Below are 24,135 nucleotides of genomic sequence, written 5' to 3' on the forward strand. Positions count from 1 at the left end.
CCAAAGCCAAACTGGAGTCCCTGCTGTTCCCAGAAGGCTCGGTCTCACCTTCCTTCCCTTCTCCTCGGCCGTGTGTTCCCAACCAGACGCTCGCACCAGGTGGAAACACAACCAGGCAGCTCCGAGCAGAAGGAACAGTACAGTCGGTGCCGTCAGCATCTCACTAAAAGACCCGCTTGGCACACGGTGCCTTGGTGTGAGCCACAGGAGGGAGGGCAGAACATCATCTCCTGCAGCACCAAGGACCTCAGCCCGCGACGAAACCAGGCTCTGAGCCCATCTGATGCACGATTTACAAGTGGGGAGCTGGGGTAAACACCACTTCTCTGCCTCATGAAAGCACTGCGATGTTAACTGCAGTTTGTAACCGGCTCGGATGGTCTAATAAGGAAGCCACAGAAGCACTTGGAGTGTTTTTAGTCCGTATTCTAAATGCTGCTTCATAAAAATACCATCTCCTGAGACTTGGCTATCAGAAGAGCCTTTGGAGCACGCTGCATTTTGCAGCAGCAGGCAAGCAATAGCCTTAGTTCAGCGAGGGTAGGTGCTGCTTCAAGGAAAGGAGCTAAAATTACTGCCAGACACCCACGCAAAACTTCTTGCCTTCAAACAACAGCGCCAGGGTTGCTGGATTTGGTTGCCAGCGTTGAGGAATGCGCAGCCCTGAAAGACAATCGTGATACTGGCTCTGCTGCAACGCAGATTCAGGTGGCAGCAAAAGGTCCTTTTGTCTTTGAGCTCACTCTGCACCGAGTTATCTCGGGGTTAGGGCTTTGTGGTCATCGAATTTATGGTTTATTCTTCAGGTAGAATTCATTGCTGGACAAGTTGGAAGGCTGCTAGTAAGAAAATGAGTAAGAAAATGAGTATTTTCTGTCCACTGGGTGCTAAGGATTTACATTTTCCTTGCTGGCACGTAGCACAGCCACACGTAATATTAAAGGACATCAATTTAACCCTGTAGATGAGTGACCTCGCTCCCAAAGAGCCCATTGCCCCTGCAGACCCACAGAACCCGACGTGTTCATGGTTATTAGCTCTGACAGCCACGCAGTTACAAAATTCGCAGAGAATTTGCCGTGTTGGTCCTCCAGATTTTCCGGCCTCTTTTTCTGATTACAGCAAGCCCTGAATGCTGAAGACAAAGATCTCCTGCTCCTAAGCAAGAAGTCAGGCTGACCCCGCTGCTCTCTCCTCCCTCGGCGGGGCCCGTGCTCCTGGTCTCGTGCCAGCCTCTCAGGAGGGCAGGCAGAAGCAGAATACGAAGCAGAATAAGAAGGTGAAATCACAGGAAGGTCAGATAAAAACCCAAAACCGCTAGAGAGAGACACGCCGCTCCTTTCAGTCGCCACTGGAGGAAGGAAACGCGGCGATCCGTAAGCCCCACAGCTTATCTTGATAGCCAGTGAGTCCTGATAACACCGAGAAAAACATATTCCAGAATCAATGCCCACCCCCCACAGCCCCAGGAGAAAACTCTGCTGAAGCCCTCGCAGATTTAAAACCAAGATTGCCAACCCAGTAAGCCCCGGCTAATCTTGACTGCCAGCACAATCCCGGGGAAAGAGGTCTCCCGAGCAGATAAGATTCAAATCGAGAGTTTCGCAGATCAAAGGCGGCGGCGGCCTGAATTGGAAACCAAAAGGAGCAAGGCAGCAGGACAGACTCTGCAGCGCTGGCACGAGGCATCTTCTGCAAGAGCCATCTCCATGCCAGCGGAGCATATTCGGCACTATTTATAAATCTGTGCAAAATTTAAGAGAAAAAGTCCGTAAAAAGCACACTGGAGGACCCCAACCAGGTGACCACAACCAAGTTTTCCTTTATTTGATTCCTGGAGGAGGAGGGAAGTCGTCGCTGCGGGTATCAGGGCACCTCCAACGTTTCCTTTATCCCTTGCTGTCCCATTTGGGCAGGGCAGACACCGTCACCCCTTCCTGCCATAACCCGAACGGGAAAGCAAAGCACCAGGCTCCTCAAAACCCGTTTTGCCCAGCAAATCTCTTCTGAAAACAATTTTGGATGAAAAAGTTAAAGCTAAAGAGGCCGGCCAGAAACCAGCCTGGACAAAAAAAGCTTCCTAGGGGCTGAACACCAGAGCATCAGGCTTTGTTTTGGTAGAGAAGGAAATAAGGCAAGGCACGGAGAGAGGAGAGAACACGCACGCTGTCAGGTGTGCTGCCACGGCCAGGAACACCAACAAAGAGCATCAGGAAAGCACGAGGAAGGCAAGGACAGCCAGAGAAACACCCGTGGTGTCAGGCACAGAAGCAGCGTGCGTGTACATGTGTGCTTAGTGTGTTTAGTGCTGGCAGGAAAAAATAAACGACCTTGGAAAACCGAGAGCAAAATCTTCTCCTGCTGCTCGATTCAGGCCGGGCTCGGAGAAGCCAGCCTCTGCAAACGGCCTCTGTGAATCAGCAAGACTGCCTCCAAGAAATACCTGACTGTCATCGATTCCCTCCCTCGACAGACGATCCCAAATATTGGCTAATCGCTCTGGTCGAAAGAAGGAAGCGTTCAGGCCGGGGCCAGCAGCTCTGCATCAGCTGGAACCGAGCAGATGAGAAAAAAATATATGTATTTATCTATTTCAAGGATCCTGGAAAAGAACCGAAAAGGAAAGTCTTAAGTCAAGGTTTGGCAGTCTTTCGACGGTGCCGTGCCAGACTTTTTTTTTTCTTCCCCATGCTCCAGCTGAAGCGTGCCAAGAGAAACCTAGCAGGAGCTGGGAGAAGCTGCCTCCCGAGAGGGTGGGAATCTGCTCGGCAATGGCATCTTGTTCTCGTGCACCACCACAGCTTTTGCTGAGCAGGGAGCTCGGGGAGGCTGAGGAATCGCAACTTGAGGCTGCTGAAGCATCCACTGCTGCCTGCAAGAGAAGGCAAAGAAAAAAAGGCAAAAGAAATGAAGAAGCGATGGGGATGTTGGGGTGTGAGAGACTGAAGCATACCGCAGGGAACACGGGGATCATGAAGTGCAGAGCCAGCATCTCTCCGACTAGAAAGACACCTTCCCGGAGGAAACTGCTGATGCATCCAGGAAAGGAAGGAACTGAACGCGAGAGAAGGACACGGAAGGAGAAACGAGGCTCAAAGTCAGAGGGTCTGTAAAGAAAACGCATTTTCTGTTGCTATATATGGATGCAAGGGCTCTGAGTAACAAGAGGGAACGAAGAACGAATACATTTCTGCCTAGCAGATAGAAAAAAAAAATGAAATCTGGTGAGATGGATGTGACCAGACTTGAAAATCAGGAGTTCAGATGCAAAAAAAAGAAGTGGGGGCTGCAGCGTACCTCCAAAAGAGGAGAAAAAAAAAGGCTTACCTCCTCTTTAATTGAGATTGAAATTGCAATCTGTGATGACCACAAACTGAAATGAATTTCTGGAGGATCTCAGCAGAAATTCAGCGTGTTAGGAGCCCAGGAGGAGGCTGTGGGATGGGACTCCTCAGGCACAGAAGCAAGGGGTAACAGAGACGTGGGGTTACGGAGGAGACAGGAGGGATACGAAGCCTCGTGCAGCACTTAATTACACACGACTCGTTTCCAGAAATGATTGGTGACATTTTGTGTATCACGACTGAATCCAAACGCAGAGGAACCGGTTGGGACCTCGTTACAGCCCATAAAGCTGCGGTGATCGCTGAGCTGGAAGCCTCGACAGCCAAGGAGAAGAGCAGGGCTTGCGTTTCAGCAGGGCTGCGCCCAGTAATTCAATCAGGGCTTCAGAAGGTCCTGATTTAAATAATTGATTTTCAACTCGTCTGACGTTTGTACTTTGCGGTTATCACCCTCATGAAATATCAACAGAATGGAAAGAGGCGTCACTTCGGAGACGTTGATTTGGCACAAATATAACTCCGCGGAGGAGAAATTAAGGAATTTGCATATAGATGATCCACTTCTGGTCGCTCGCAAACCCTCCAAGTGCTTTTGGGATCAAAAAAGGAAACAGCGACGTAGCCGAGCTCTGAAAAGCTTCGAAAGCAAATTAGAGATTTAACCCTCCCTGCAATCAATGGAAAGATACAAGAGGAATTATGAAGTGATTTGTATAGAAGCAGCTACGGGACACGATGAAATGGGTACATCGAGATCAAACTGTGCCAAAGCAAAACAGCCAGATCCAAGTCAATAAAAAAACAGTGCAAGAGCTGGGCACAAGGTGCAGGTGGAGAAAAACAACCAGAAAATAACTTAAGAGGGTATATGGGATCACAAATTGATGTAAATCAATGATACAACGGGTTTGCAAAAAAGGGAGGAGGCATTTCAAGTCGTTTTAGTAGTGATAGGTGGAAAAATAGCATCGCTTTATTTTGTATAATGCTGACAAGGCAGCGGAGTGCAAATTCCATGTACAGAGGGAACCAAAGAGAGGAAAGCAGCAGAAATATGGCGAGATTTAGAAGCGACACAACCCCTGAGAGCAGGCTCCGCTCAGCCTAGATGGAAGAAAGCTGAGGGAGAACTCAGCACGCGTCCAGGGGCGGCAGCGGAGCCGGGTTATTTCTCACGTCCTCGGGAGCGAAGAGGCTGAATTTGCCAGAGAAACACTGCCAAGTGGAAAAGCTTTTCACGAAACTGGCAGCCAAGCGACAACTACCATCCATCTGAGGAGGCTGGAGTGCCTTCTAAACTTTTATTTTAAGGAAAAATTAGAGAAATACCCATTAGGGGTGCTCTAGAGAGATGCTAGCTTGCCTTGAGGACGAGAACATACCAGGAAGTCTTGCGAGCGCTCTACCAGCTCCACGATTCAATGACAAGAAGTGTCTTGGACTCAGGATGGGTCACCTGAGAGCCCTCAAGGAGTCCTCCAACTTCTGAGGCCCTGACGGTTCTTCTTCAGCCTTTTCTGGAAGGTGGAAGAAAGCTCAAAGTTGATAATACCCCTTAGAAGAGGGCAAAAAGTTGACTTGAGTAACTCAGAGTTAGCCAGCCATCAGCTCTGGGCAAAGCAAAGGAAAAACGAATCAGACTTGATCTAGAATTCGAAAGAACAGGAACAAAATTCATGGCAGTCAACACGATGTTATGGAAAATAGGTCTTGGGGAAAAAAAAGATGATTTTATCCTTAGTTGAGATTCAAAATTGGGTGGCTAAAGGCAATCGCTGCAATGCAACAAGCTTTTGTTGAGCGTTTTGATTAAAAAATTAACACTGTACTGTGTCAACACAGCGTGCTACGTGGGCTTCGAGTTGGCCACCCGACAGATCACTGAAAGCAGCCACCCGTGGAAAATCGCCACCAAAATTAGCTGCAGAAAGGGTCTGTGGGGCTTGATAAAGAGCCCGGTGACGTTCAGAGGTCCGCTATCGATCTGGAAAATTATTTCAGGCATAAAAGAAGCAATCTTGCCTCCGCAGATTGCTCGGGTAAGACTCCCCTCACGGGACCGTCGCAGAAGCAGCCCACGATTTAAATGGGATCGTGAAAAATGAGCAGGGTGCAATGAGCATTTAAGGACCGCAGAGAGCCCCGGGGAGCCCCACGCATTTATCTGGCCCAAAATAAAAGCTGAAAGGCCACTTGGTTAGGGAGTTCGGCGTTGCCTCCAAAGGGAAAAGCTACCGGGTATCAAAGGACCTTTTAATTTAGCCCAAAAAAGGCTTTTGAGAGCAGTAGTTGGAAAGTAATTCAATTTAGACCTCGTTTTTTTAATCAGAGAGAGTACTTAATTGCTGAAAATACACCAGGAGAAGTGGCGGGTTCTTCACGACTTGACGTCTTCAAACCAAAATGACACAGGAGCCCAAAATATGGTTACTGGGAGGGAAAACCCAAGGATTTGTGGTTTTTAGGAGGCCAGTCCAACCTGAGCTAGCCCGTCCGTATAATATCATCAAGAAAAACCTTCCAAAAAGCTGGGACAGAAGGAGCCTTACTCGCTTCCAAAATGAGGGCTTTGGTTGACGAGCCAGCAAAGCTCTAGGTAGGACTGATCTGCAAAGCTTCAAGCCATTTAAGATGTTATTTCTTGATGGTAACTCTAACAATCATGTACAGAAAATCAAATGTTTGGCTAAACCTCCAGGAATTGCGAAAGAAAAGCTAAAACTTACGGAATTGGGTATTTATTGATTTATTGAGCTTCCCCATGAGAATTCTCGGCCACACAGCAAAGCTCAGCAGCGGGGGAAAAGGGGGAAAAGGGGGAAAAGGGGGAAAAGGGGGAAAAGGGGGAAAAGGGGGAAAAGGGGGAAAAGGGGGAAAAGGGGGAAAAGGGGGAAAAGGGGGAAAAGGGGGAAAAGGGGGAAAAGGGGGAAAAGGGGGAAAAGGGGGAAAAGGGGGAAAAGGGGGAAAAGGGGGAAAAGGGGGAAAAGGGGAAAAGGGGGAAAAGGGGGAAAAGGGGGAAAAGGGGGAAAAGGGGGAAAAGGGGGAAAAGGGGGAAAAGGGGGAAAAGGGGGAAAAGGGGGAAAAGGGGGAAAAGGGGGAAAAGGGGGAAAAGGGGGAAAAGGGGGAAAAGGGGGAAAAGGGGGAAAAGGGGGAAAAGGGGGAAAAGGGGGAAAAGGGGGAAAAGGGGGAAAAGGGGGAAAAGGGGGAAAAGGGGGAAAAGGGGGAAAAGGGGGAAAAGGGGGAAAAGGGGGAAAAGGGGAAAAGGGGGAAAAGGGGGAAAAGGGGGAAAAGGGGGAAAAGGGGGAAAAGGGGGAAAAGGGGGAAAAGGGGGAAAAGGGGGAAAAGGGGGAAAAGGGGGAAAAGGGGGAAAAGGGGAAAAAGGGGGGAAAAGGGGAAAAAGGGGGGAAAAGGGGGAAAAAGGGGAAAAAGGGGAAAAAAGAGAAAAAAAGGGGAAAAGGGAAAAAAGGGAAAAAAAGGGGAAAAGGGAAAAAAGGGAAATAGGGGGAAAAGGGGAAAAAAGGGGAAAAAGGGAAAAAAGAGGGAAAAAATGAAAAAAAAGGGAAAAAAGGGAAAAAGGGGAAAAGGGGAAAAGGGAAAAGGGAAAAAGGGAAAAAAAGGAAAAAGGAAAAAAAAGAAAAAAAGGGAAAAAGAGGAAAAAGAGAAAAAAAGGGAAAAAGGGGAAAAAGGGGAAAAGGGAATTTCTCCACTTTACAGCACTGCATTTTAAGACTCTGAACATTCCCTGTTGTGAATGTAAGATGAATCGAGGGCCAACTCGGGCTCCAACCAACGCACTGGATGTCCTTTAACTGGGAATTATATTTTGTGCCTATACTGCACAACGCCGGGCCTGGGAAACGCGTGGAATACGCTGCAGTTCTCACAAAAGCCTTTAAAGGTCTTATTAAGTTACGACGTGCCTACACAGGAAGCTAAAGCAAATAATTTGCAGAATAAACGACCAGAGGATAAACGTTCACATGGGAAACATTTCATTCCGTAAAATGGAATAAATAACTCCTTTCATAAATACCATTTATTCCGAAGTAATTGCACTCTGAATTCTCCCAAGCTTAATTCAGGATATTTTCAACAGGGACAAGCCCTCGGAGCTTTCCAGTCTGTGTAGACATCACGTTCATCTTGGTTGAAAGATCAGCAAGAGTACTGAGTGATCTTCCTCGGCCACCTGATGGGCAGGACAAACCCAAAAGGTTCTTGGAGACCTCTTCCAGTTAGCAGCAGCATCTCTAGAGAGGGGTTAAGCCAAGCTTAAAACGTCTAGGGACGTTTAACGTGGCCATTTGTCAGGGATCGCTTCCCCATCTGCCTTCTCCATGAATAAAAAGCCGAGTTGTCTCGTATATAAAATACATACGGAGAGATGGAGGGTGCAGGTAGGTCCAAAATCTTGCACTGAACAGGATGGCCTGGAGAACTGGAGCTGAATTAATCGTTGGAGAGCCAGAAAATATCAGAAATTGGTTGGGACTAACCGTGGAAATCCGCTCATCCCTCACGAACGTGAGTTGTCCCTCTTGTAGGGTGATGGTTGGACCAGATGATCCCGAAGGTCTCTTCCAACCTTCGTGATTCTGTGACTCAAACATTCAAACATCAAGAACCAGAAGGCAAAGAGGAAAAGGGAGACTTTGCCCTGAATTCCTCACCAGTCCTCATCATCCATTTCCAACATAAAACATGGTAATGTCCATATTTCGATCGTATTTAGGGAGCTGTGTACCTAACCCCAAAAAACATTAAATCTCAGAGGCCGTGCTTTAATTCCTGACAGGCAATCAGCACAGCCTGATGCCACAGAAGAGCCAGATCTTTTTTGATTAAGTTCAATGGAAAATTAGAAGCTAGGAAATAAAAAAAACCTGCAGAACCCAAGATGCTGTAGCCCGTTTTAACTTTTGCTGCAGTCTGCAGTCTTCATCCATTTTAGCACAGAATTAGACGTGCCCAGTAGGCACGATGGCATCTATCCTTCCCTTTTTCTCTCCTGAAACACTCTGAGCTTGCCTTCGATAATCCTCCCAAATCTCTCCCCCTTGCGAAGACGAGGAAGCCAGAAATTTTCAGGCTGCAACCATCCTTCAACCTTAAGCTGCCTATTGAGCAAGTTATCGTAAGAAAGCCACGATAAACCCCCCATTTTTCTGCTCTGCCTGCTCGTTTTCCCCACCTGCCAGCTTTCCAGGTGACCATTTCACTCAAAAAGACGAAAAAAAGAAAGGAAAGAGCACAGCCAAACGCAAATCAGCATCTCCAGCAGAGGAACGGGGCACGTTCCTTCAGCTTTCACCAATCCTACAGCAATAATTTTCCACCTGGGTTGCTGTGGAGTGCCACCAGACCTGCAGATTTCCTCCCAGAAAGCACAAAGTCCCTCGAAATTCAGGGATTTCGGCACATCCGTACCAAACAACGCTCAGGGCTTCTTCAAAAAATGATTCAAGACCCAGTCACGCTGCGAGGAAGCCGATGGATCTCCGTCATCCCCAGCAGAGCCTCGTTCCCTGCGTGCCTCTTTGAAAGAGAAATATCACATCATCATCACCACCATCATCGCTTCCCCCCGGAGCTCCACCAGGAAGGAGAGAAGACACACCAGAAAGCTGGAAATGACTCAGATTTGTGCGTTCGTGTTCCTGCTTGGAGCCCGAGACACAAAAAAAAGAAAGGAAAGGTTTGGTTTTCAAAACTGGTTCGTGCTCAGAGCTCCCACAGCTTCCAGGGGATCTGATAAACGCTCTGTGTACCTCCCAAATAGGATCCCTGATTGGGATTGTAGGTAAGGGTCTGGGATTTTTGCTTCAGAAACCCACGGCAAAGCAGGCATGAGACGCAAAAAAAAATCCCTGAAAATTCCCAGCTTTCTCTTTTGCTGGTGATTCCAACCAACAAGAGCTAAAACAACGGATCCAGATCAAAATCACCCACTCAGTGAAGCAAAGCGTCAATATATCAGCACACAGTAACACAAAATATATGCCCTGTACATGTTCTTCTAAAAATCATCAAGACCAGCACCCGTTTCCTATCATTTTTTAGGCAAAACCCTTTAACCACCACCTCCAGAACACCTCCAGCTCCTCCCCAGGCGCTCAGGACTTCTCTTCCACCAAATTTCCTCCCACAGCCTCTGTCTCTTGGTTTGGCAAAGGGCTCCAAACATCGCAGAGCTGCCCAGGATGCCAGAAAAAATACAAGAAGTGTTATCACCTGCATTCCCTCGGTAGAAGCCCAGATTTGACTCTTTGCCTTCTTTACCAAGAAGGTAGAGCCATTCAGACACCTCTGGAGAACTGCATCTGTTTCGCTGACAGGCAACGGAGTCACACGGAAATAATTCCTGAAAATTTATTCCCAGTTCTAAACGGGGATGGATTAAGCCAACAGTTTTTAATTCAAGGAGCTAAGGGCAAAAAAATGGTTAGGTGGATTATTTGTTTTCACAGAAACAAAATCTTCATCTGTTTTATTGAACAACCCCACGAGGGCGTGCAGCAACCTGGGAACACCAGGCGAGATTTGTTGGCTGAAATCAGCAGAAAACTGTCTGGGTAAGTTTGAAAAATACCGTAAAATAGAACTTTTCTCCTTAAATCTCTCTGGATCCAAGGCTTTTGGGGGCAGAACACGAATGACGACCTTTGAGCAACAAAACGTAGCGTTGTTGATAAGGTGATGGTAAATTAAGAAACGAGACTGATGCATCTAAGGCACGTGGTGGCCAGAACCTCTCCTTCCCAGCCAGCTTTTTCTTGGAATCACGATCTCACCTCGAGTAAAGGAAAGCCAGCACCGTGGCTTAAAAATTATGTTGGTTTTTGCACCAGTTATTTGTGCTTTTCTAGCTCCTGAACTCAACGCTGGGGTCAATCCTGAGCAGGCTGGTTAATAAGTTGGTTTTTGAGGGGTCCCTTTTGTCACACCAGCATCTGGAGGAGGAGATGGGCTCGCCGTGGTGTTTCTCTCACCTTGTGATCCCCTGGCTCAGCCATCCGAAGGGGTTTCCTGCCACCAGGCAGCGTGCAGGACACGAGCAGAGGCAGTCCCTCGCTGCAATCCACGGCCCAGAAAAGAAGAGTTTAAGGAGAGGCTTTTCTGAATTACAGAGGAAACAGAAAGTACACTGAGCACTTGTGCTGCGGAAAAGGAAATCAGGGCCTCTGCGGATACAATCAAGCCCAAAAGGCATGACTGGAAGACAAATGAAAGCCGGAGCCCAGGCTGAAGGGAAGAGCGGGCTCGGAAAGGAAGAAATAAAAATTGTATTTCCCTTTGGACAACCTCATCAGCTCCTGCTCGCGACTGGCTGGAAATCAGCAGAGAGTTGAGGGGTGGAAACGGGAAGGTTTCTTACCACGGGAGGCACAAAGGTCTCAGTCCTCCGCCAGCTTGACCCAAAGCTGGGCCGTGTCTGTGCCAGCGCTGCCAAATTCAGCAGCAGAGGGGACTGGGTGAGCCCAAAAAGTGCCCCAGCCCTTCCTCAGAGCACGGTCGAGGCCAATCCATGAGTGTCACACCCACAGCACCCCAAAATCAGGCACTAACCCGGGCTAAACACACACCTCCCGTACAGACAGCGGGCGTTTGAGCACTCAGGCATCCAAAGGGAGGCTTCTGAGCTCCTCCAGACAGCTCAGATAATTCAATTTAGACACAATTGAATTAGGGTTTTAATTACGCTTTCGGCTGAGATACAGGAGGCCTTCAACAGAAGTGCTTCTGCGAAGCATTTTCACCTGCCCGAGGAGCGATTTGGAAGCGGCAGCAGCACCTTCCTCCTGCTTTCCCCGTGACCTCTGCGGTGGGTTGCCGAAATCGGGGGGGGATTTCAGTAACCTAGCTGCGAAGATGAACTTTAAAAACCACCCCAAGGGCGCTCACAGGATTTTGGGGTGCATCATTTCGGCGTCCCGCCCCGTGAGATGTCTCCTATGATCGAACAGATCCCAAAAAAAAAAACCCTCACAGTCTTGCTTCTCCCACCCCTTCGCTCCGAAAAATGGTCAACGTTGCCTTTTGTTAAAAAAATACAGATTAAAATGCAAAAAGTAGGCAAGTAGATATTTGCAACTTCCAGAATAAATTCAGATTTAATGTATATTTTGTCTTAAAAATACACAGCCAGCTGCTATCGGTCTTTTTAACGACTAGCAGGGATAAATACCCAGCACACAGTTGTGGAGGGGGGGGTTTGTTTTCATGTCCTCAGCCATCAAGGTGCAGACAACCCCAGGAATTGTTAAAATTCAACATCAGAAAGAAATATTTAAAAAAAAAGCATCGGATCTCCCAGCTTTGGTTCCTTTTTCTTTACCTCCCTACTCGATTTGAGCCCTAATCGACGACCACTTCACGGTTAACGTTTCCCGAAATCGTGTGGGTCCAGCAAAACGTTTCCCTAAAGATGTTTCCATCGCCCTCGTTGCTGCTCGTAAAGAAATAAATAAAGCTCCAGCTTCCTCCATCCCTATTTAGGGGCGAGAACCAACACAGGGCTGCATCCCAAAGCATATTTGGATTAAAAGACAAACGGAATCGCGTGGGGTTTCTCTCCGGTTGGCACAACGTGCCTTTGTCCAGGAAATAAATAATAATAAAATTAAAAATAAAAGCACTCGACCTGCTCGATTTTCCCCATTTGATGGAATTCAGCACCAAAAAAACGCTTTCTGAATGGAATTTGGCGTACGGGAATACGAGGCACAACCCGAGAGCTTGTCACCGTGAGGAGCGGAAAGGAAAAGAAAAAAAAAAAAAAAGGAGAAAAATGGAAAATAAATAAATAAAATCTAACATATTCCAACACCTTTATCGATAAGGGATATTTCTCTCGTTTCCACATCTCAAAGCTCCTCTGCTCAGCACCTCCCCGGTGTCATTAACCCCCAACTCAAGCGCACACCACGACGCCAGGCACCGAGCGCTGAAGCAACGATCCCGAAGGAGAAAAAAACCCCAAACCTTCCCCAAAATGAAGCACAACCCCCTACCTATATCCTACGGGCACAAAACCCTCCTGGCCTCGCGTCTCGCTGCCCTGCGGGCTAAGGACGTCCTGCGGCGATGTCCCCAACGTGTCACCCCCGTGGTGGCGTCACGGGAGCCCCAAAACCTCGGCAAGGAGCTCGGAGAGGAGCATCAGCGGCGCTCCCGGCTCGGCGAGCCCCTCGGGGTGATTTTAAGAAGCTGGGAGCATCCCGCAGCCTGCCCGAATCACCCAGCGGTGCCAACATCCCGAACCCAAATTATGGGGTCCAAACGGGGCTGGGCGCATCCACAAACCAAGGCGAGAACCCCCCCAGCACGAGGGGAGGAGGCGAAATTGGGCTTGGACCCTGCTGGGGACGGGAATCCCAGCGGGGTTTTGCTGGGGTAAACCAGGGCTGTCCCCCAGCACCCTTGGGTGCCCCCTGCACCCTCATAGGTGCCCTCAGCACCCCCTTGGGTGCCCCCCAGCCCCTCTGGGTGCCCTCAGCACCCTCATGGGTACCCCCAGTACCCCCTTGGGTGCTCTCCAGCCCCCTTGGGTGCCCTCAGCACCCCCTTAGGTGCCCCCCAACCCCCTCAGCACCCCCTTAGGTGCCCCCCCAGCCCCCTTGGGTGCCCCCAGCACCCCTTTAGGTGCCCTCAGCACCCCCTTGGGTGCCCCCACCACCCCTTACCCCCCCCCCAAGCACCCTTGGGTGCTGTCCCCGGCTGCTGCTGACCCCGTTTTGCCCCTTTCTGTCCCCAAACCCCTCACAGCCCCCAAACCCAATTCCTCCCCCCTCACCACGTCCCCCCTCACCCCATATCGCCCCCCTCACCCCATATCGCCCCCCCCACCTCATCCTCACCCCCTCCCCTCCCCCACCTCCCCCCCCCTCGCCTCAGGACTCGCCTCAGGGGGGAGGGGGGGTCCCCTCCCTGTCTCCCCCCCCCCTCCCCAAATCTCACCTGCGGCTTCTCCCTCCCCGGCTCCCGCTGCCTCCGCGGCGCCTCCTGCCTCTGCCCGCAGCCGCTGAGGGGAGGAGGGGGCGGCGGCGGCAGGCGGGGACCGAAAAAAAAAAAAAAAAAAAAAAAAAAAAAAGGGGGGGGGCGAACCGCAGCGGGACCGTTACCACCGCCTCCCGGACTACAACTCCCGGCATGCCCCGCGCGCCGCGGGCGCTGCCCGCCTGCCGGCCGCCCGCCGCGGGGCACCATGGGTAGCGTAGTCCCGACGCGGGTAGACGTGAGGAGGGGGGAGGTGGGGAGGCGCGGTGCTTGATGGGAGGTGTAGTGCGGAGAGTGAGGGGTGAAGCGAGGCATGCCGGGATTTGTAGTTCCGTGGGGCATGCTGGGGGTTGTAGTTCAAGGGGGGGGGGAGGCCGCTGAGGGTGGCCGGGCTGTGAGGGGCCCCATCAGGCCGGGCCCCATCACCCACAGCCCCCCGGGCAGCCTCAGTGAGCCCGGCTCGGCCCGGCCCGGTTCATAGGGAGGCCGGGCAGGCTTGTAAAGGCGTGTAAAATCAAGTAGAAGCATAAAATAAAGAGGAAAAGTGTGTTTTGAACCCCCCCGTGCGGCGGTTAGCCCGCATCGCCTCATGCGGGGAGAGCCCTGAGGGGGGGGAGAGCTGAGGGGAAGGGGGGGGGGGTCTCGTGCCTGGGGGAGCGGGCACCAATAAATAAATAAACAAATAAATACATAAATAAGCAAATAAATAAATAAATAAATAAATAAACAAATAAATCCTTTTAGGAAGGACCAGCAGCAGCGGTGCAGTGCATCCCCATCACACAGCGCCCCAGTACTCAGCACCCCGCTTTTAGGGCCGGAGCACTTTCCTACAACACAAAACACAAAAAAAAAAAAAAAAAAAACACAAATACAAACACAAAACACAAACACAAAACGCTTTTTGGCAAGTGCTGGCATGCAGGAGGTGGGCAATGAAGTCCCTGCAGGTCACCACCTGCCTCAGGACCTCAGTGCAGGGACTGTGGTGCCGTAGGGGGATGTCCCCGTCCCTGTCCCCATGTCCTGCCCGAAGCTCCCAGTCCTCCCAAAATGTCCCTTCACGGGATTTTGGTCTGGGGTGATGCCGAGTGTTGTATCAAAGCAGCACCCAGTGGGATATGGGGGCTCATAAACAGCACACTATGGGCGCATATAGGTTTTATTCACTCCCGGTTACTGACCCATCCCAACATATAGAATCCCAGAATCATTGGGGTTGGAAAAAAACCCTCCAAAATCATCTGGTCCTACCACCAATGTCACCCCCAAGCCCTGTCCCCAAGCACCACGTCCAACCTCTCCTTGAACACCCCCAGGGACGGGGACTCCCCCACCTCCCTGGGCAACCCGTCCCAAGGCCTGACCGCTCTTGCTGAGCAGAAATGTCTCCTCATTGCCAACCTGAGCCTCCCCTGGCACAACTCGAGGCCGTTCCCTCTGCTCCTGGCCCTGCTTCCCTGTGAGCAGAGGCTCCAGGGCCTCGATGTCCTTCTGGGAGTGAGGGGCCCAAAGCTGAACCCAGCACTCGAGGGGCGGCCTCACCAGGGGTGCGAGCACCTCAGCTCGGTGCCATACACAAACTTACTGAGGGTGCACTCAGTTCCCTCATCCAAATCACCTATAAAGATATGTGACAAAAAAAAAAAAAAGCAAATATTGCAGTGTCCTGGCCTCACCAAGGTCCTCAGGCCCATTCCCATCCCCTCCTCACCTGCCCAAGGGCTCCTGGGGGGCACGAGGAGGCTGAGGCAAAATTTGGGGGTGCAAAGAGCCGGCACAAAGGCGATTCCTCAAGGGACGACGTCCCAATCCCTCCCTGCTCCTTCACTGCACCACCTGGTCGTGTGAGATGTGTGAACAGTTTCAGAAATCCTTCGTTTTACACCCAAAACTCCAAGCATCGCTAACACAGCCCCAGGCGCCTCCTGGGAGCCTACCTGGAGGTAGAGCAAGCTGGAAGTCTCCAAGTGGGTTTCTCCTAATTAGCTCCACCTGATTAGTACAAAAATTTGGGCAAAGCCACGCTTTGGTCCTCCTCCACAAGCATTTGAGGCTGTTTCCACACTGCATCCCACAGCCACCTCCCTTCTCCCACCCTCCCAGCTTTGCCAGCTGTAAAGACAAACAACCCCTTAAAGTCCCCAAATCACCATTTCCATCCAGCGTGCCCCAAATTTATCCCAGGCAGCTCAAAAATAACACCAAAAAACAGACAGTTTGCAACAAAAATAAATAAATCAGCCCCACCAAATCCTGCACCACCACCGTGTTCGCCCCCAGAGGAGAGCTGAGCGATTCGGGGAGGTTTTTATGGCCTTGCTTTTGGTTTTAAGGTCCCGATGCCTGCCATGGCATCCTGCTGCATTGATTTTTTGCTCCCTGCAGGTTTTATTTCTGCTCTTTTCCACCTTTTTTTTTTTGTCTTTTCTCGGAATAAACTTGTCTCCTCTTCCAGCCAGCCGGGCGCTGCAGCCAGCCAGAAGCCATTAGGGCAGTGCTGGGGGGGGTTTCGACTCCGTGAAAACCCGCTGCCGTTTTAAATATCGTTTTTATTTATTTCTTTATTTCAGTCCTTTGGCTGTCCAGGAGACAAATTATCCCAATCCCTGTGGCAGAACTCACGGTGCACAAAAGAAAACCTTTTGGGCTCCATCGCACCAAACGCAGCGCCCGGCCGAGGGTCCGATCAACATCGGCCTCAAATTAATTAAATTTTCAGCCAAAGTTCAACCTAAGAAAGTCTTTTTTTTTTTTTTTTTTTACCAATTTATGGCCGAACAAATTTTACCAATTTATGGCTGTAAAGCCAGCGCTGGAGGGAGGGGAGGGGAAAGGTTTTTATAGTAAAAAGCCGGAATCGATGATTTTTTTTTGCCTTAAGGGCTGCCGAAAGCTTAATAAACATCTTAATTATCAGCCCATATATTAATTCTGTATTAATATTAATTATCACCCCGCTTATAAATAACCTGGCTGGGATTTTAATGCCTGCACAGCGGGAATAGACACAATTTATGTGTGTGTGTATGGCTTTTATGGACGAGGAGCAGAGGATAAGAGGAGCTGGGTTTTGGGGCTGCCGCCCCCTCTCCGTCACCCCAAATTTGTGTTTATGGCACCCACGGGACCCCCACCTGTGGCAGCAGCAGCGACAGACCCCAAAAAAAAAAACAGCACCCGTGCAACGAGCTCAGTGTTTTTTAGGGTTTTTTTTCCCCAGTTTTTCCCCATGGGCACCGCAGGGGGGATTAAAGCTCGGGGAGGTCGGGGGGGGGCTCAGGGTTTGGAGCCGCAACCTCCTCATGGATCCCCCGCTCCTCCCAGCCCTGCTTTTTTTTGGGATTTCGCTTCGGGAGAGGCGAATCCCAACCCAACCCCGACCCCACAGCTGCTTTTAGGGCCGCAGGCGATGCGGGGGCCGCATCCGCAGCATCCCCCCCCTGCACCAACATCCCCGGGGCATCCTTGCTGGCGGCACCACCGTGCCCAGCGACCCCAAAACCCGATCCCAAACCCAGCGTGGTCCTTTGGGGACTCTGCAGCTCTTTAGGCCGCGTTCCCCGAGCAGGACTACACCTCCCGAAACCCCGTGCGTGCGGGTAGGGACGGGCAGCGGGAGCAGAGCGCAGCCCTTAGCGGGGACCCGCCGTGCTGCTGCCGCTCGGTGAGGGGTGCCCAAGGGGGTTTTTGGGGTTTTGGGAGGGTTTGGGGGGGAACTGGGATGGGGAGAGGGAAGGGGAGAGTCAGGGGATGGGGTGGAAAGGGATGGGGTGGAAAGGGATGGGGTGGAAAGGGATGGGGTGAAAAGGGATGGGGTGGAAAGGGATGGGGTGGAAAGGGATGGGGGATAGGGGGATGGGGAAAATGGGGAGGGGGTAAAAAGGGGGTTTTGGGGGGTAAAAAGTGATAAAAGTGTCCGGGAATGGGGTTTCAAAGGGATGGGGGTCCTAGGAGTTAGGGTAACGGGGGATAGGGGTGCTAGGGATGGGGTACGAGGGGGTGGGAGAAAAGGGGGTGGTGGGATTGGGCTGGGATTAATGGGGTGGGGGTGCTGGGGGGGGGGGGGGTAAAAGGGGATAAAAGTGCCAGGGATGGGGTTAAAAGGGGATGGGGGTACAAGGGGGTGGGGTACAGGGGGATGGGGATATGGGGTGGTGCTCGGGGCCCCGGGGAGCGATGATTTCACGGCCTCGTTAAGGACTAATTTCCATCCAGGCAGGGAAAACAAACGAGCAGGGGACGTGGAAAGTTACCGGGGGGGGGGGGATTAAGGGGGGTGGTTACCTCCTCGGGATGATAATCCCTAAATCCCGATGAGATTATAGGGGCACGGAGCAAGGTGGCCGGAGCTCTCCCCGCCCGAGCGCTCCCCGGATTACCAAACCCCAAAAAGGGGGACAGGGAACGGGGTGCAGGGGAAGAACAGGGAGCTGCTCCCCTAACCCCACTGTTTCCACCTCGACCCTACAGATCCCAAAAACCTCCCCGTGGCCATGGCGTTGGTGAAGAGCGGCTGGCTTTGGCGGCAGAGTGAGTGGGGAGCTTTGGGGTGCCGGGAGGGGGATCCCGGAGAGGAGAGGAGCCCCAAGAGCACGGATGGGGCCGTTCCGCATCCTACAGAGCAGCACGGAGGCATCCTATAGGGGTTTTTTTTGGCAGCTTTTTGGGGTTTGGTCCAAGCTCATCGCCCAAACCACCTGGCCACGCCGTCGGGGTCGTCGCCGCCGCCAGGCGTCCCCGGGGGGGATTTTGGGGACGGCGTTGGCTGCACCCCAAACGGGGAGGGGCCGCCCCGATCCTACAACCAATGCTCGATCCCTTTTAGGCTCGATCCTACGGCGCTGGAAGAGGAACTGGTTCGTGCTCTGCGTGGACGGCAGCCTCCTGTACTACCACGACCAGACGCAGCGGGACATGGACGGCCGCCTGCACCTCAAGCACGGCTGCCGCGACGTCAGGGCCGGCCCCGAGTGCCGAGGCGAGCAACTCCCCCCGGCCCCAAAACCTTCTTCTGGCCCCAAAATCTTCTGGCCCCAAAACCTTCTGGCCCCAAAACCTTCTGGCCCCAAAACTTCTGTCCGCAAAACCCTCGTGTCCCCAAACCCCGTGTCGCCAAACTTCGCGTCCCCGTCTTCATGTCCCCACACCCCGTGTCCCCAAACTCCCTGTCCCCAAACCCTCGTGTCCCCAACCCTTCTGTCCCCAAACCTTGTGGTCCCCAAACCTTGTGGTCCCCAAAACCTTCTGTCCCCAAACCCCGTGTCCCCAAACCTCCTGTCCCCAAACCCCCATGTCGTCCCCACACCCTTGTGGTCCCCAAACTTTGTGTCCCCAAACTTTGTGTCCCCAAACCCTCTGTCCCTCCCCCATGTCCCCAAACCCTCATGTCCCCAAACCCCAAGTCCCCGAACCCTTGTGACCCCAAACCCTCGTGTCCCCAAAACCTTCTGTCCCCAAACCCTCATGTCATCCCCAAACCCCCCCGTCCCCAAACTTCATGTCCCCAAACCCCCGTGTCCCCGAACTCCCTGTCCCCAAACCCTCACGACCCCACACCCTGTGTCCCAAAACCCTCATGTCCCCAAACTCTCTGTCCCTCCCTCATGTCCCCAAACCTTGTGTCCCCAAACTCTCTGTCCCCAAACCCCCAAGTCCCCCAAACCCCCGTGTCCCCCAACCCTCCTGTCCCCAAACCCCCGTGTCGTCCCCACACCCTCGCGTCCCCACACCCTCGTGTCCCCAAACCTTGTGGTCCCCAAACTTTGTGTCCCCAAACCCTCTGTCCCTCCCCCGTGTCCCCAAACCCTTGTGTCCCCGAACCCTCGTGTCCCCAAACTCCCTGTCCCCCAAACCCTCGTGTCCCCAAACCCTGTGTCATCCCCAAGCCCTCATGTCATCCCCGAACCCTTGTGAACCCAAACCCCCCTGTCCCCAAACCCCCGTGTACCTAAATCCCCTGTCCCCAAAAATCATGTCCCCAGTCCCTTACGTCCCCAAACCCTTCTGTCCCCAAATCCCATGTCCCCAAACCCCCCTGTCCTCAAACCCCAATCTCCCCAAACCCCTGTCCCCAAAACCCTGTGTCCCCAAACCCTCCCCTCCTGTCCCCAAACCCCCGTGTCCCCAAAAATCATGTCCCCAAAAATCGTGTCCCCATCCTCCCCGGCCCCAAACCCCTTCGTCCCCAAACTCCCTGTCCCCAAGCCCCCATGACCCCAAACCCCTGCGTCCCCAACCCCTGCATCCCCAAACTCTCTATCCCCAAACCCCATGACCCCAAACTCCCTGTCCCCAAACCCCCATGACCCCAAACCCCCATGACCCCAAACCCCACATCCCCAACCCTTTCTCACACCCAACCCCCAAGCTCCCGACCCGAGCAGAGAAGGAAACCCCAAAAAACCCAAACCCCAAAATTACGAGCGTGGCTTTTGGGATGAAAACCCAACCCGCTCCCTTTGGGCAACCCCGTGGGGCCTTATAGGACACCCCTACCCCTCGCTGAGTCCGTCCCTGCCCCGTGACCCCAAACCCCGTGTCCCCAAACCCTTTTTCCCCTCCAGACGTGCAGCCCCCCGAGGGGAAGAGCCGCGAGTGCCTGCTGAGCCTGGTGCTGCGGGACGCCTCCAAGACCTCGCTGTGCGCCGAGAGCGAGGACGACGCCGTGTAAGCACCCGAATCCCCTCACCCTACAATCATCCCGACCCTAAAAGAGCCTCGGTGGTGTGAGAAACCACCCCTCGGCCACCCGCGAGCGGCCGTGGCCGCGTTTCCATTTGGGGTTTGTTGGTAAATGGTGCCAATCCTTATGGGATCGGGGCCGTGCCCTGCACGGGGAAACACCCACGGTCAGCTCTGATCCCTTTTTATTTTTATTTTGGGGTCAAAACCCTTAAAATAGGCTTAAAGGGGATGAAGGAAAGTGTTGGGATCCTGATCTTGATCACAGCAGGATGGAAACTCCCCAATTTTCCGCTTTTCCCCTCGATTTAGGCATCATTTCCCTGCCTCACGCAGATGGGGCGTCCCCACCCCAACCCCACACCCCGGCTAATTAGGAATTAATAATTAACAAATCCAGATCAGCGGGGGATTTGTGGGATCAGGGGAGCCACCGGGTGTCCCCCCCCCCTCAGCCCTCTTCCCTCTGTTTCGTTTGCAGGGCGTGGAAGTTGGCCCTACTGGAGGCGAAATCCACCCCGGTGAGGCTCCCGCCACCCCAAAACGTCCCCAAAAAGGGGGTTGGGTATTAGGGAAGGGGGCTCAGGCGGCCCCAAACGCAGCCCCATAAATGTGGGGGTGAGCCCGGGGGTCTGGGCTGATCGGTGCCTCCCCCATGGGGGTGAAGGGATGGGGGCAGATTTAAGGGGATGGGGGAAAGTTAAGGGGATGGGGGCAGATTTAAGGGGAATGGGGGAGAGTTTAGGGGAATGGGGCAGATTTAAGGGGAATGGGGCAGAGTTAGGGTAAAAGGGGAAGAATTAAGGGGATGGGGACAGAGTTAAGGGGATGGGGTCACGTTTAAGGGGTTCAGGGGCAGAGTTAAGGGGATGTGGCAGACTTAAGGGGAATGGGGCAGAGTTTAGGGGAATGGGGGCAGATTTAAGGTGATGGGGACAGAATTAAGGGGAATGGGGGAGAGTTAAGGGGATGGGGACACATTTAAGGGGTTCAGGGACAGAGTTAAGGGGAATGGGGCAGAGTTAAGGGGATGGGGGCAGAGTTAAGGGGATGGAGACACATGTAAGGGGACCATGGGCAGAGTTAAGGGGATGGGGTCACATTTAAGGGGTTCAGGGGCAGAGTTAAGGGGAATGGGGGCAGATTTAAGGTGATGGGGACAGAATTAAGGGGAATGGGGCAGAGTTAATGGGATGGAAGAAGAGTTAAGGGGAATGGGGGCACAGTTAAGGGGAATGGGGCAGAGTTAAGGGAATGGGGAAAGAATTAAGGGGAATGGGGCAGAGTTAATGGGATGGGGACACATTTAAGGGGAAGATGGGCAGGGTTATGGGGATGGGGTCCCAGTTAGGGGGATGAGGGACAGAGTTAAGGTGACGGGGACACAGTTAAGGGGAATTGGGGCAGGGTTAAGGGGAATGGGGTAGAGTTAAGGTGATGGGGGCAGAGTTAATGGGATGGAAGAAGAGTTTAGGGAAATGGGGGCCAATTTAAGGTGATAGGGACAGAATTAAGGGGAATGGGGCAGAGTTAAGGGGATGGGAACACATTTAAGGGGTTCAGGGGCAGAGTTAAGGGGATGGAAGAAGAGTTTAGGGGAATGGGGGCAGAGTTTAGGGGAGTGGGGTCACATTTAAGGGGTTCAGGGGCAGAGTTAAGGGGAATGGGGGCAGATTTAAGGTGATGGGGGCAGAATTAGGGGGAATGGGGCAGAGTTAAGGGGATGGGGACACATTTAAGGGGAGCATGGGCAGGGTTATGGGGATGGGGTCCCAGTTAAGGGGATGGGGACACAGTTAAGGGGTTCAGGGACAGAATTAAGGGGAATAGGGGCAGAGTTAAGGGGAATGGGGTAGAGTTAAGGTGATGGGGGCAGAGTTAATGGGATGGAAGAAGAGTTAAGGAGAATGGGGGCCGAATTAAGGGGAATGGGGCAGAGTTAAGGTGACGGGGACACAGTTAAGGGGTTCAGAGACAGAATTAAGGGGACGGGGCAGATTTAAGAGGAGCAGGGGCAGAGTTAAGGGGAACGGAGGCAGCGCTTAGGGTGACGGGGACCCCAAGAGCAGGGAGGTGATCGGGGTGCCTCAGAGACAACTCCCCACAGAATTTGGGCACCGTGAGCATCCCCGCCAGCCACTTGGGGAAAAAAAAAACCCTTCACATCCCGGGGTGCCGGCCTCGTGTCCCCCCCTTTTCCAGGTGCACGTCTACGACCCCTACGACGACGACTACTACCAGGCCGTGCCCATCGACTCCCACCAGACCGCCTACATCAGCTCGGGCCACTACGGCCACCAGTACGGAGGTGGGTGGCCCCGGCACCCCGCTCACCCCACAAATTTGGGGTTTGGGGGGCGCCAAATTGGGCCGGGGGGGGCCGGTTTGGGGATTTTGGGGAGGCTGAGAGCAAGCCGGGTGCTACGGGGACGGGGTTTGGGGGATGAGGGTGCTCGGGGGGAGCCTCGGCGCTGTCTGTGTGTGTGTACGGAGGGGGGGGGCGCCTTTTTGGGGTGCCCCCTCAGCCCCGTTTTGCCTTGCAGCCCCCGGGGTGACCCACGTCATCGTGCGGGAGGACCCTTACCGCGTCTCCGGGGACCAGATGGCTTTGGGGCTGCTGGCGGGGGCCGCCACCGGCGCCGCCCTGGGCTCCTTCATGTGGATGCCGTGCTGGTTTTAACCCCCCCCAACCCCACAAGACGCGGCCCCTTCGCTTCCCCAGCCCCCCCCTGATCCCGGCTTCTGCATCCCAAAACCCGCACGCAACTCCAAGGACCCCAAATCCCCAAATCTGCCCCCCCCTCGGCACCGCTCTGCACCCCAAAACCTCCAGGGGCCGGGAGCAAAAACCTTGGGGTTTGGGGACGGTGGGAGGGGTGCTGCCCCCCTCCCCCAAGCAGTTTCCAGGAGGTAGGTGACATTTTCTTGCAAAATTGCTATTTTATTTCATTTTATTTATTTTATTTTATTTTATTTTATTTTATTTTATTTTATTTTATTTTATTTTATTTTATTTTATTTTATTTTATTTTATTTCATTTTATTTATTTTATTTCATTTTAATTTATTTTATTTTTTGAGGGTTTTTGAAGGGGACCCAGCACCGCAGCGGGATGCTCAGCGCCGCTTTCCCCCGGAGCAGGGGGGGCTTTGTGGCACCGAATCTCCCCCCCATGGGGCACCGGGGTGGGAAGTGGGCACCAAACGCTGAAAATTGGGGCCAAACCCTTGGGAATTGGGGCCAAAACCCCAAGGATTGGGGCTGGAAGAGCCCCCGGGCACACTGGGGGGGACGGCACCACACAGGGGACACGCAGCACCAAGGTTTTTGGGAAGGGGAAGCATCAGGGGGCGAAGGCGCCGCTCGCTGGGCCCCGAGGCCCAAAAACCCTTTTTGGGCTTCAAAAAGGGTTTGGGGTGTGGGGACGGCCACTTTTTGGGGTCCCCAAATGCGGGGCGGTGGCACCGAGGGGGTCTCCTTTCTGTGTGGGGCAGCACGAGGCGGACACCGGGACATGGCCCCTCGCCCTGAAGCCACCTCTGACGTGAAACGAGGAGCTCGAGGATCACAGAAACAAGAGAAAAAACACAAAATCTAGAAACCCCAAATCTAGAAACCCCAAATCTAGAAACCCAAAATCTAGAAACCCAAAATCTAGAAACCCAACAGCGCCCCGGTTCCTGCTTCAGCTCCTGGGGGGGCTTCGCTTTCTCTGCCCCAAACCCCCCCAACCCCTCTCCTCCACACCGGGGGTCGGGAACGTCCCCAAATGTCCCCTCCCCGGCCTCCCTCGCGTCGCTGCTGCTGCTGCAACCCCCATCCTGCGAAGCGCCTCGAGGTTTGGGGCAAAACCAGAAAAAAAACCCCTAAAGGCAAACGAATAAAAGCGGCCGAACCCAGACCCAGCTCTGCGGGCGCGTGAGGGTGAGGAGGGGGCAGCGGGTCGGGGGGATTCAGGGGGTGGTTTTGGGGGGGACGTGGGACCGGGGGAAACGTCCCCGGTTTCTTTAGGACCTCGCTGTGGGGTCCCCAGGGCAGCGGGAGGCACGGCCCCAAACTGGGACCAGTGGGGCCAAGCCACCTCCGCTGGGGACCCCGAGCCACCAGCCC

The 24,135-nt window shown here is 53.0% G+C and overlaps 2 protein-coding genes across 3 annotated transcripts in view; one reads left to right on the forward strand and one right to left on the reverse strand.

The window, feature by feature from the left end:
- Positions 1-13,366, reverse strand: part of FAM168A (family with sequence similarity 168 member A) — a 164,252-nt gene extending 150,886 nt beyond the window's left edge. Inside the window, exon 1 of one of the 2 annotated variants that reach the window (XM_032189734.1) lies at positions 13,302-13,366. The gene's annotated coding sequence lies outside the window, so the exon portion shown is untranslated. Of the gene's footprint in view, positions 1-12,355; positions 12,401-13,301 lie in introns of those variants that run through there. The other variant, XM_032189743.1, reaches the window with a different exon arrangement.
- Positions 13,367-16,931: 3,565 nt separating this feature from the next.
- Positions 16,932-22,993, forward strand: PLEKHB1 (pleckstrin homology domain containing B1). The gene is made up of 7 exons (XM_032192943.1): positions 16,932-17,007; positions 17,814-17,873; positions 18,169-18,321; positions 19,907-20,009; positions 20,506-20,545; positions 22,227-22,332; positions 22,568-22,993. Exons 2-7 carry the CDS (start codon positions 17,837-17,839, stop codon positions 22,702-22,704), a joined length of 576 nt encoding a protein of 191 aa, XP_032048834.1. The 5' UTR covers positions 16,932-17,007; positions 17,814-17,836; the 3' UTR covers positions 22,705-22,993.
- Positions 22,994-24,135: the final 1,142 nt, after the last annotated feature.

The sequence above is a fragment of the Aythya fuligula genome, chromosome 1 (assembly GCF_009819795.1).
Source record: "Aythya fuligula isolate bAytFul2 chromosome 1, bAytFul2.pri, whole genome shotgun sequence".
In the NCBI taxonomy this organism is placed as follows: domain Eukaryota; kingdom Metazoa; phylum Chordata; class Aves; order Anseriformes; family Anatidae; genus Aythya; species Aythya fuligula.

Excerpts from the sequence above, each read along its gene's own strand:
- PLEKHB1 (XM_032192943.1), top strand. The coding sequence starts at position 17,837 with ATGGCGTTGGTGAAGAGCGGCTGGCTTTGGCGGCAGA. Across the intron at positions 17,874-18,168 it reads CGGCTGGCTTTGGCGGCAGA|GCTCGATCCTACGGCGCTGG; the intron begins GTGAGTGGGGAG and ends GATCCCTTTTAG. Across the intron at positions 20,546-22,226 it reads TGGAGGCGAAATCCACCCCG|GTGCACGTCTACGACCCCTA; the intron begins GTGAGGCTCCCG and ends CCCCTTTTCCAG.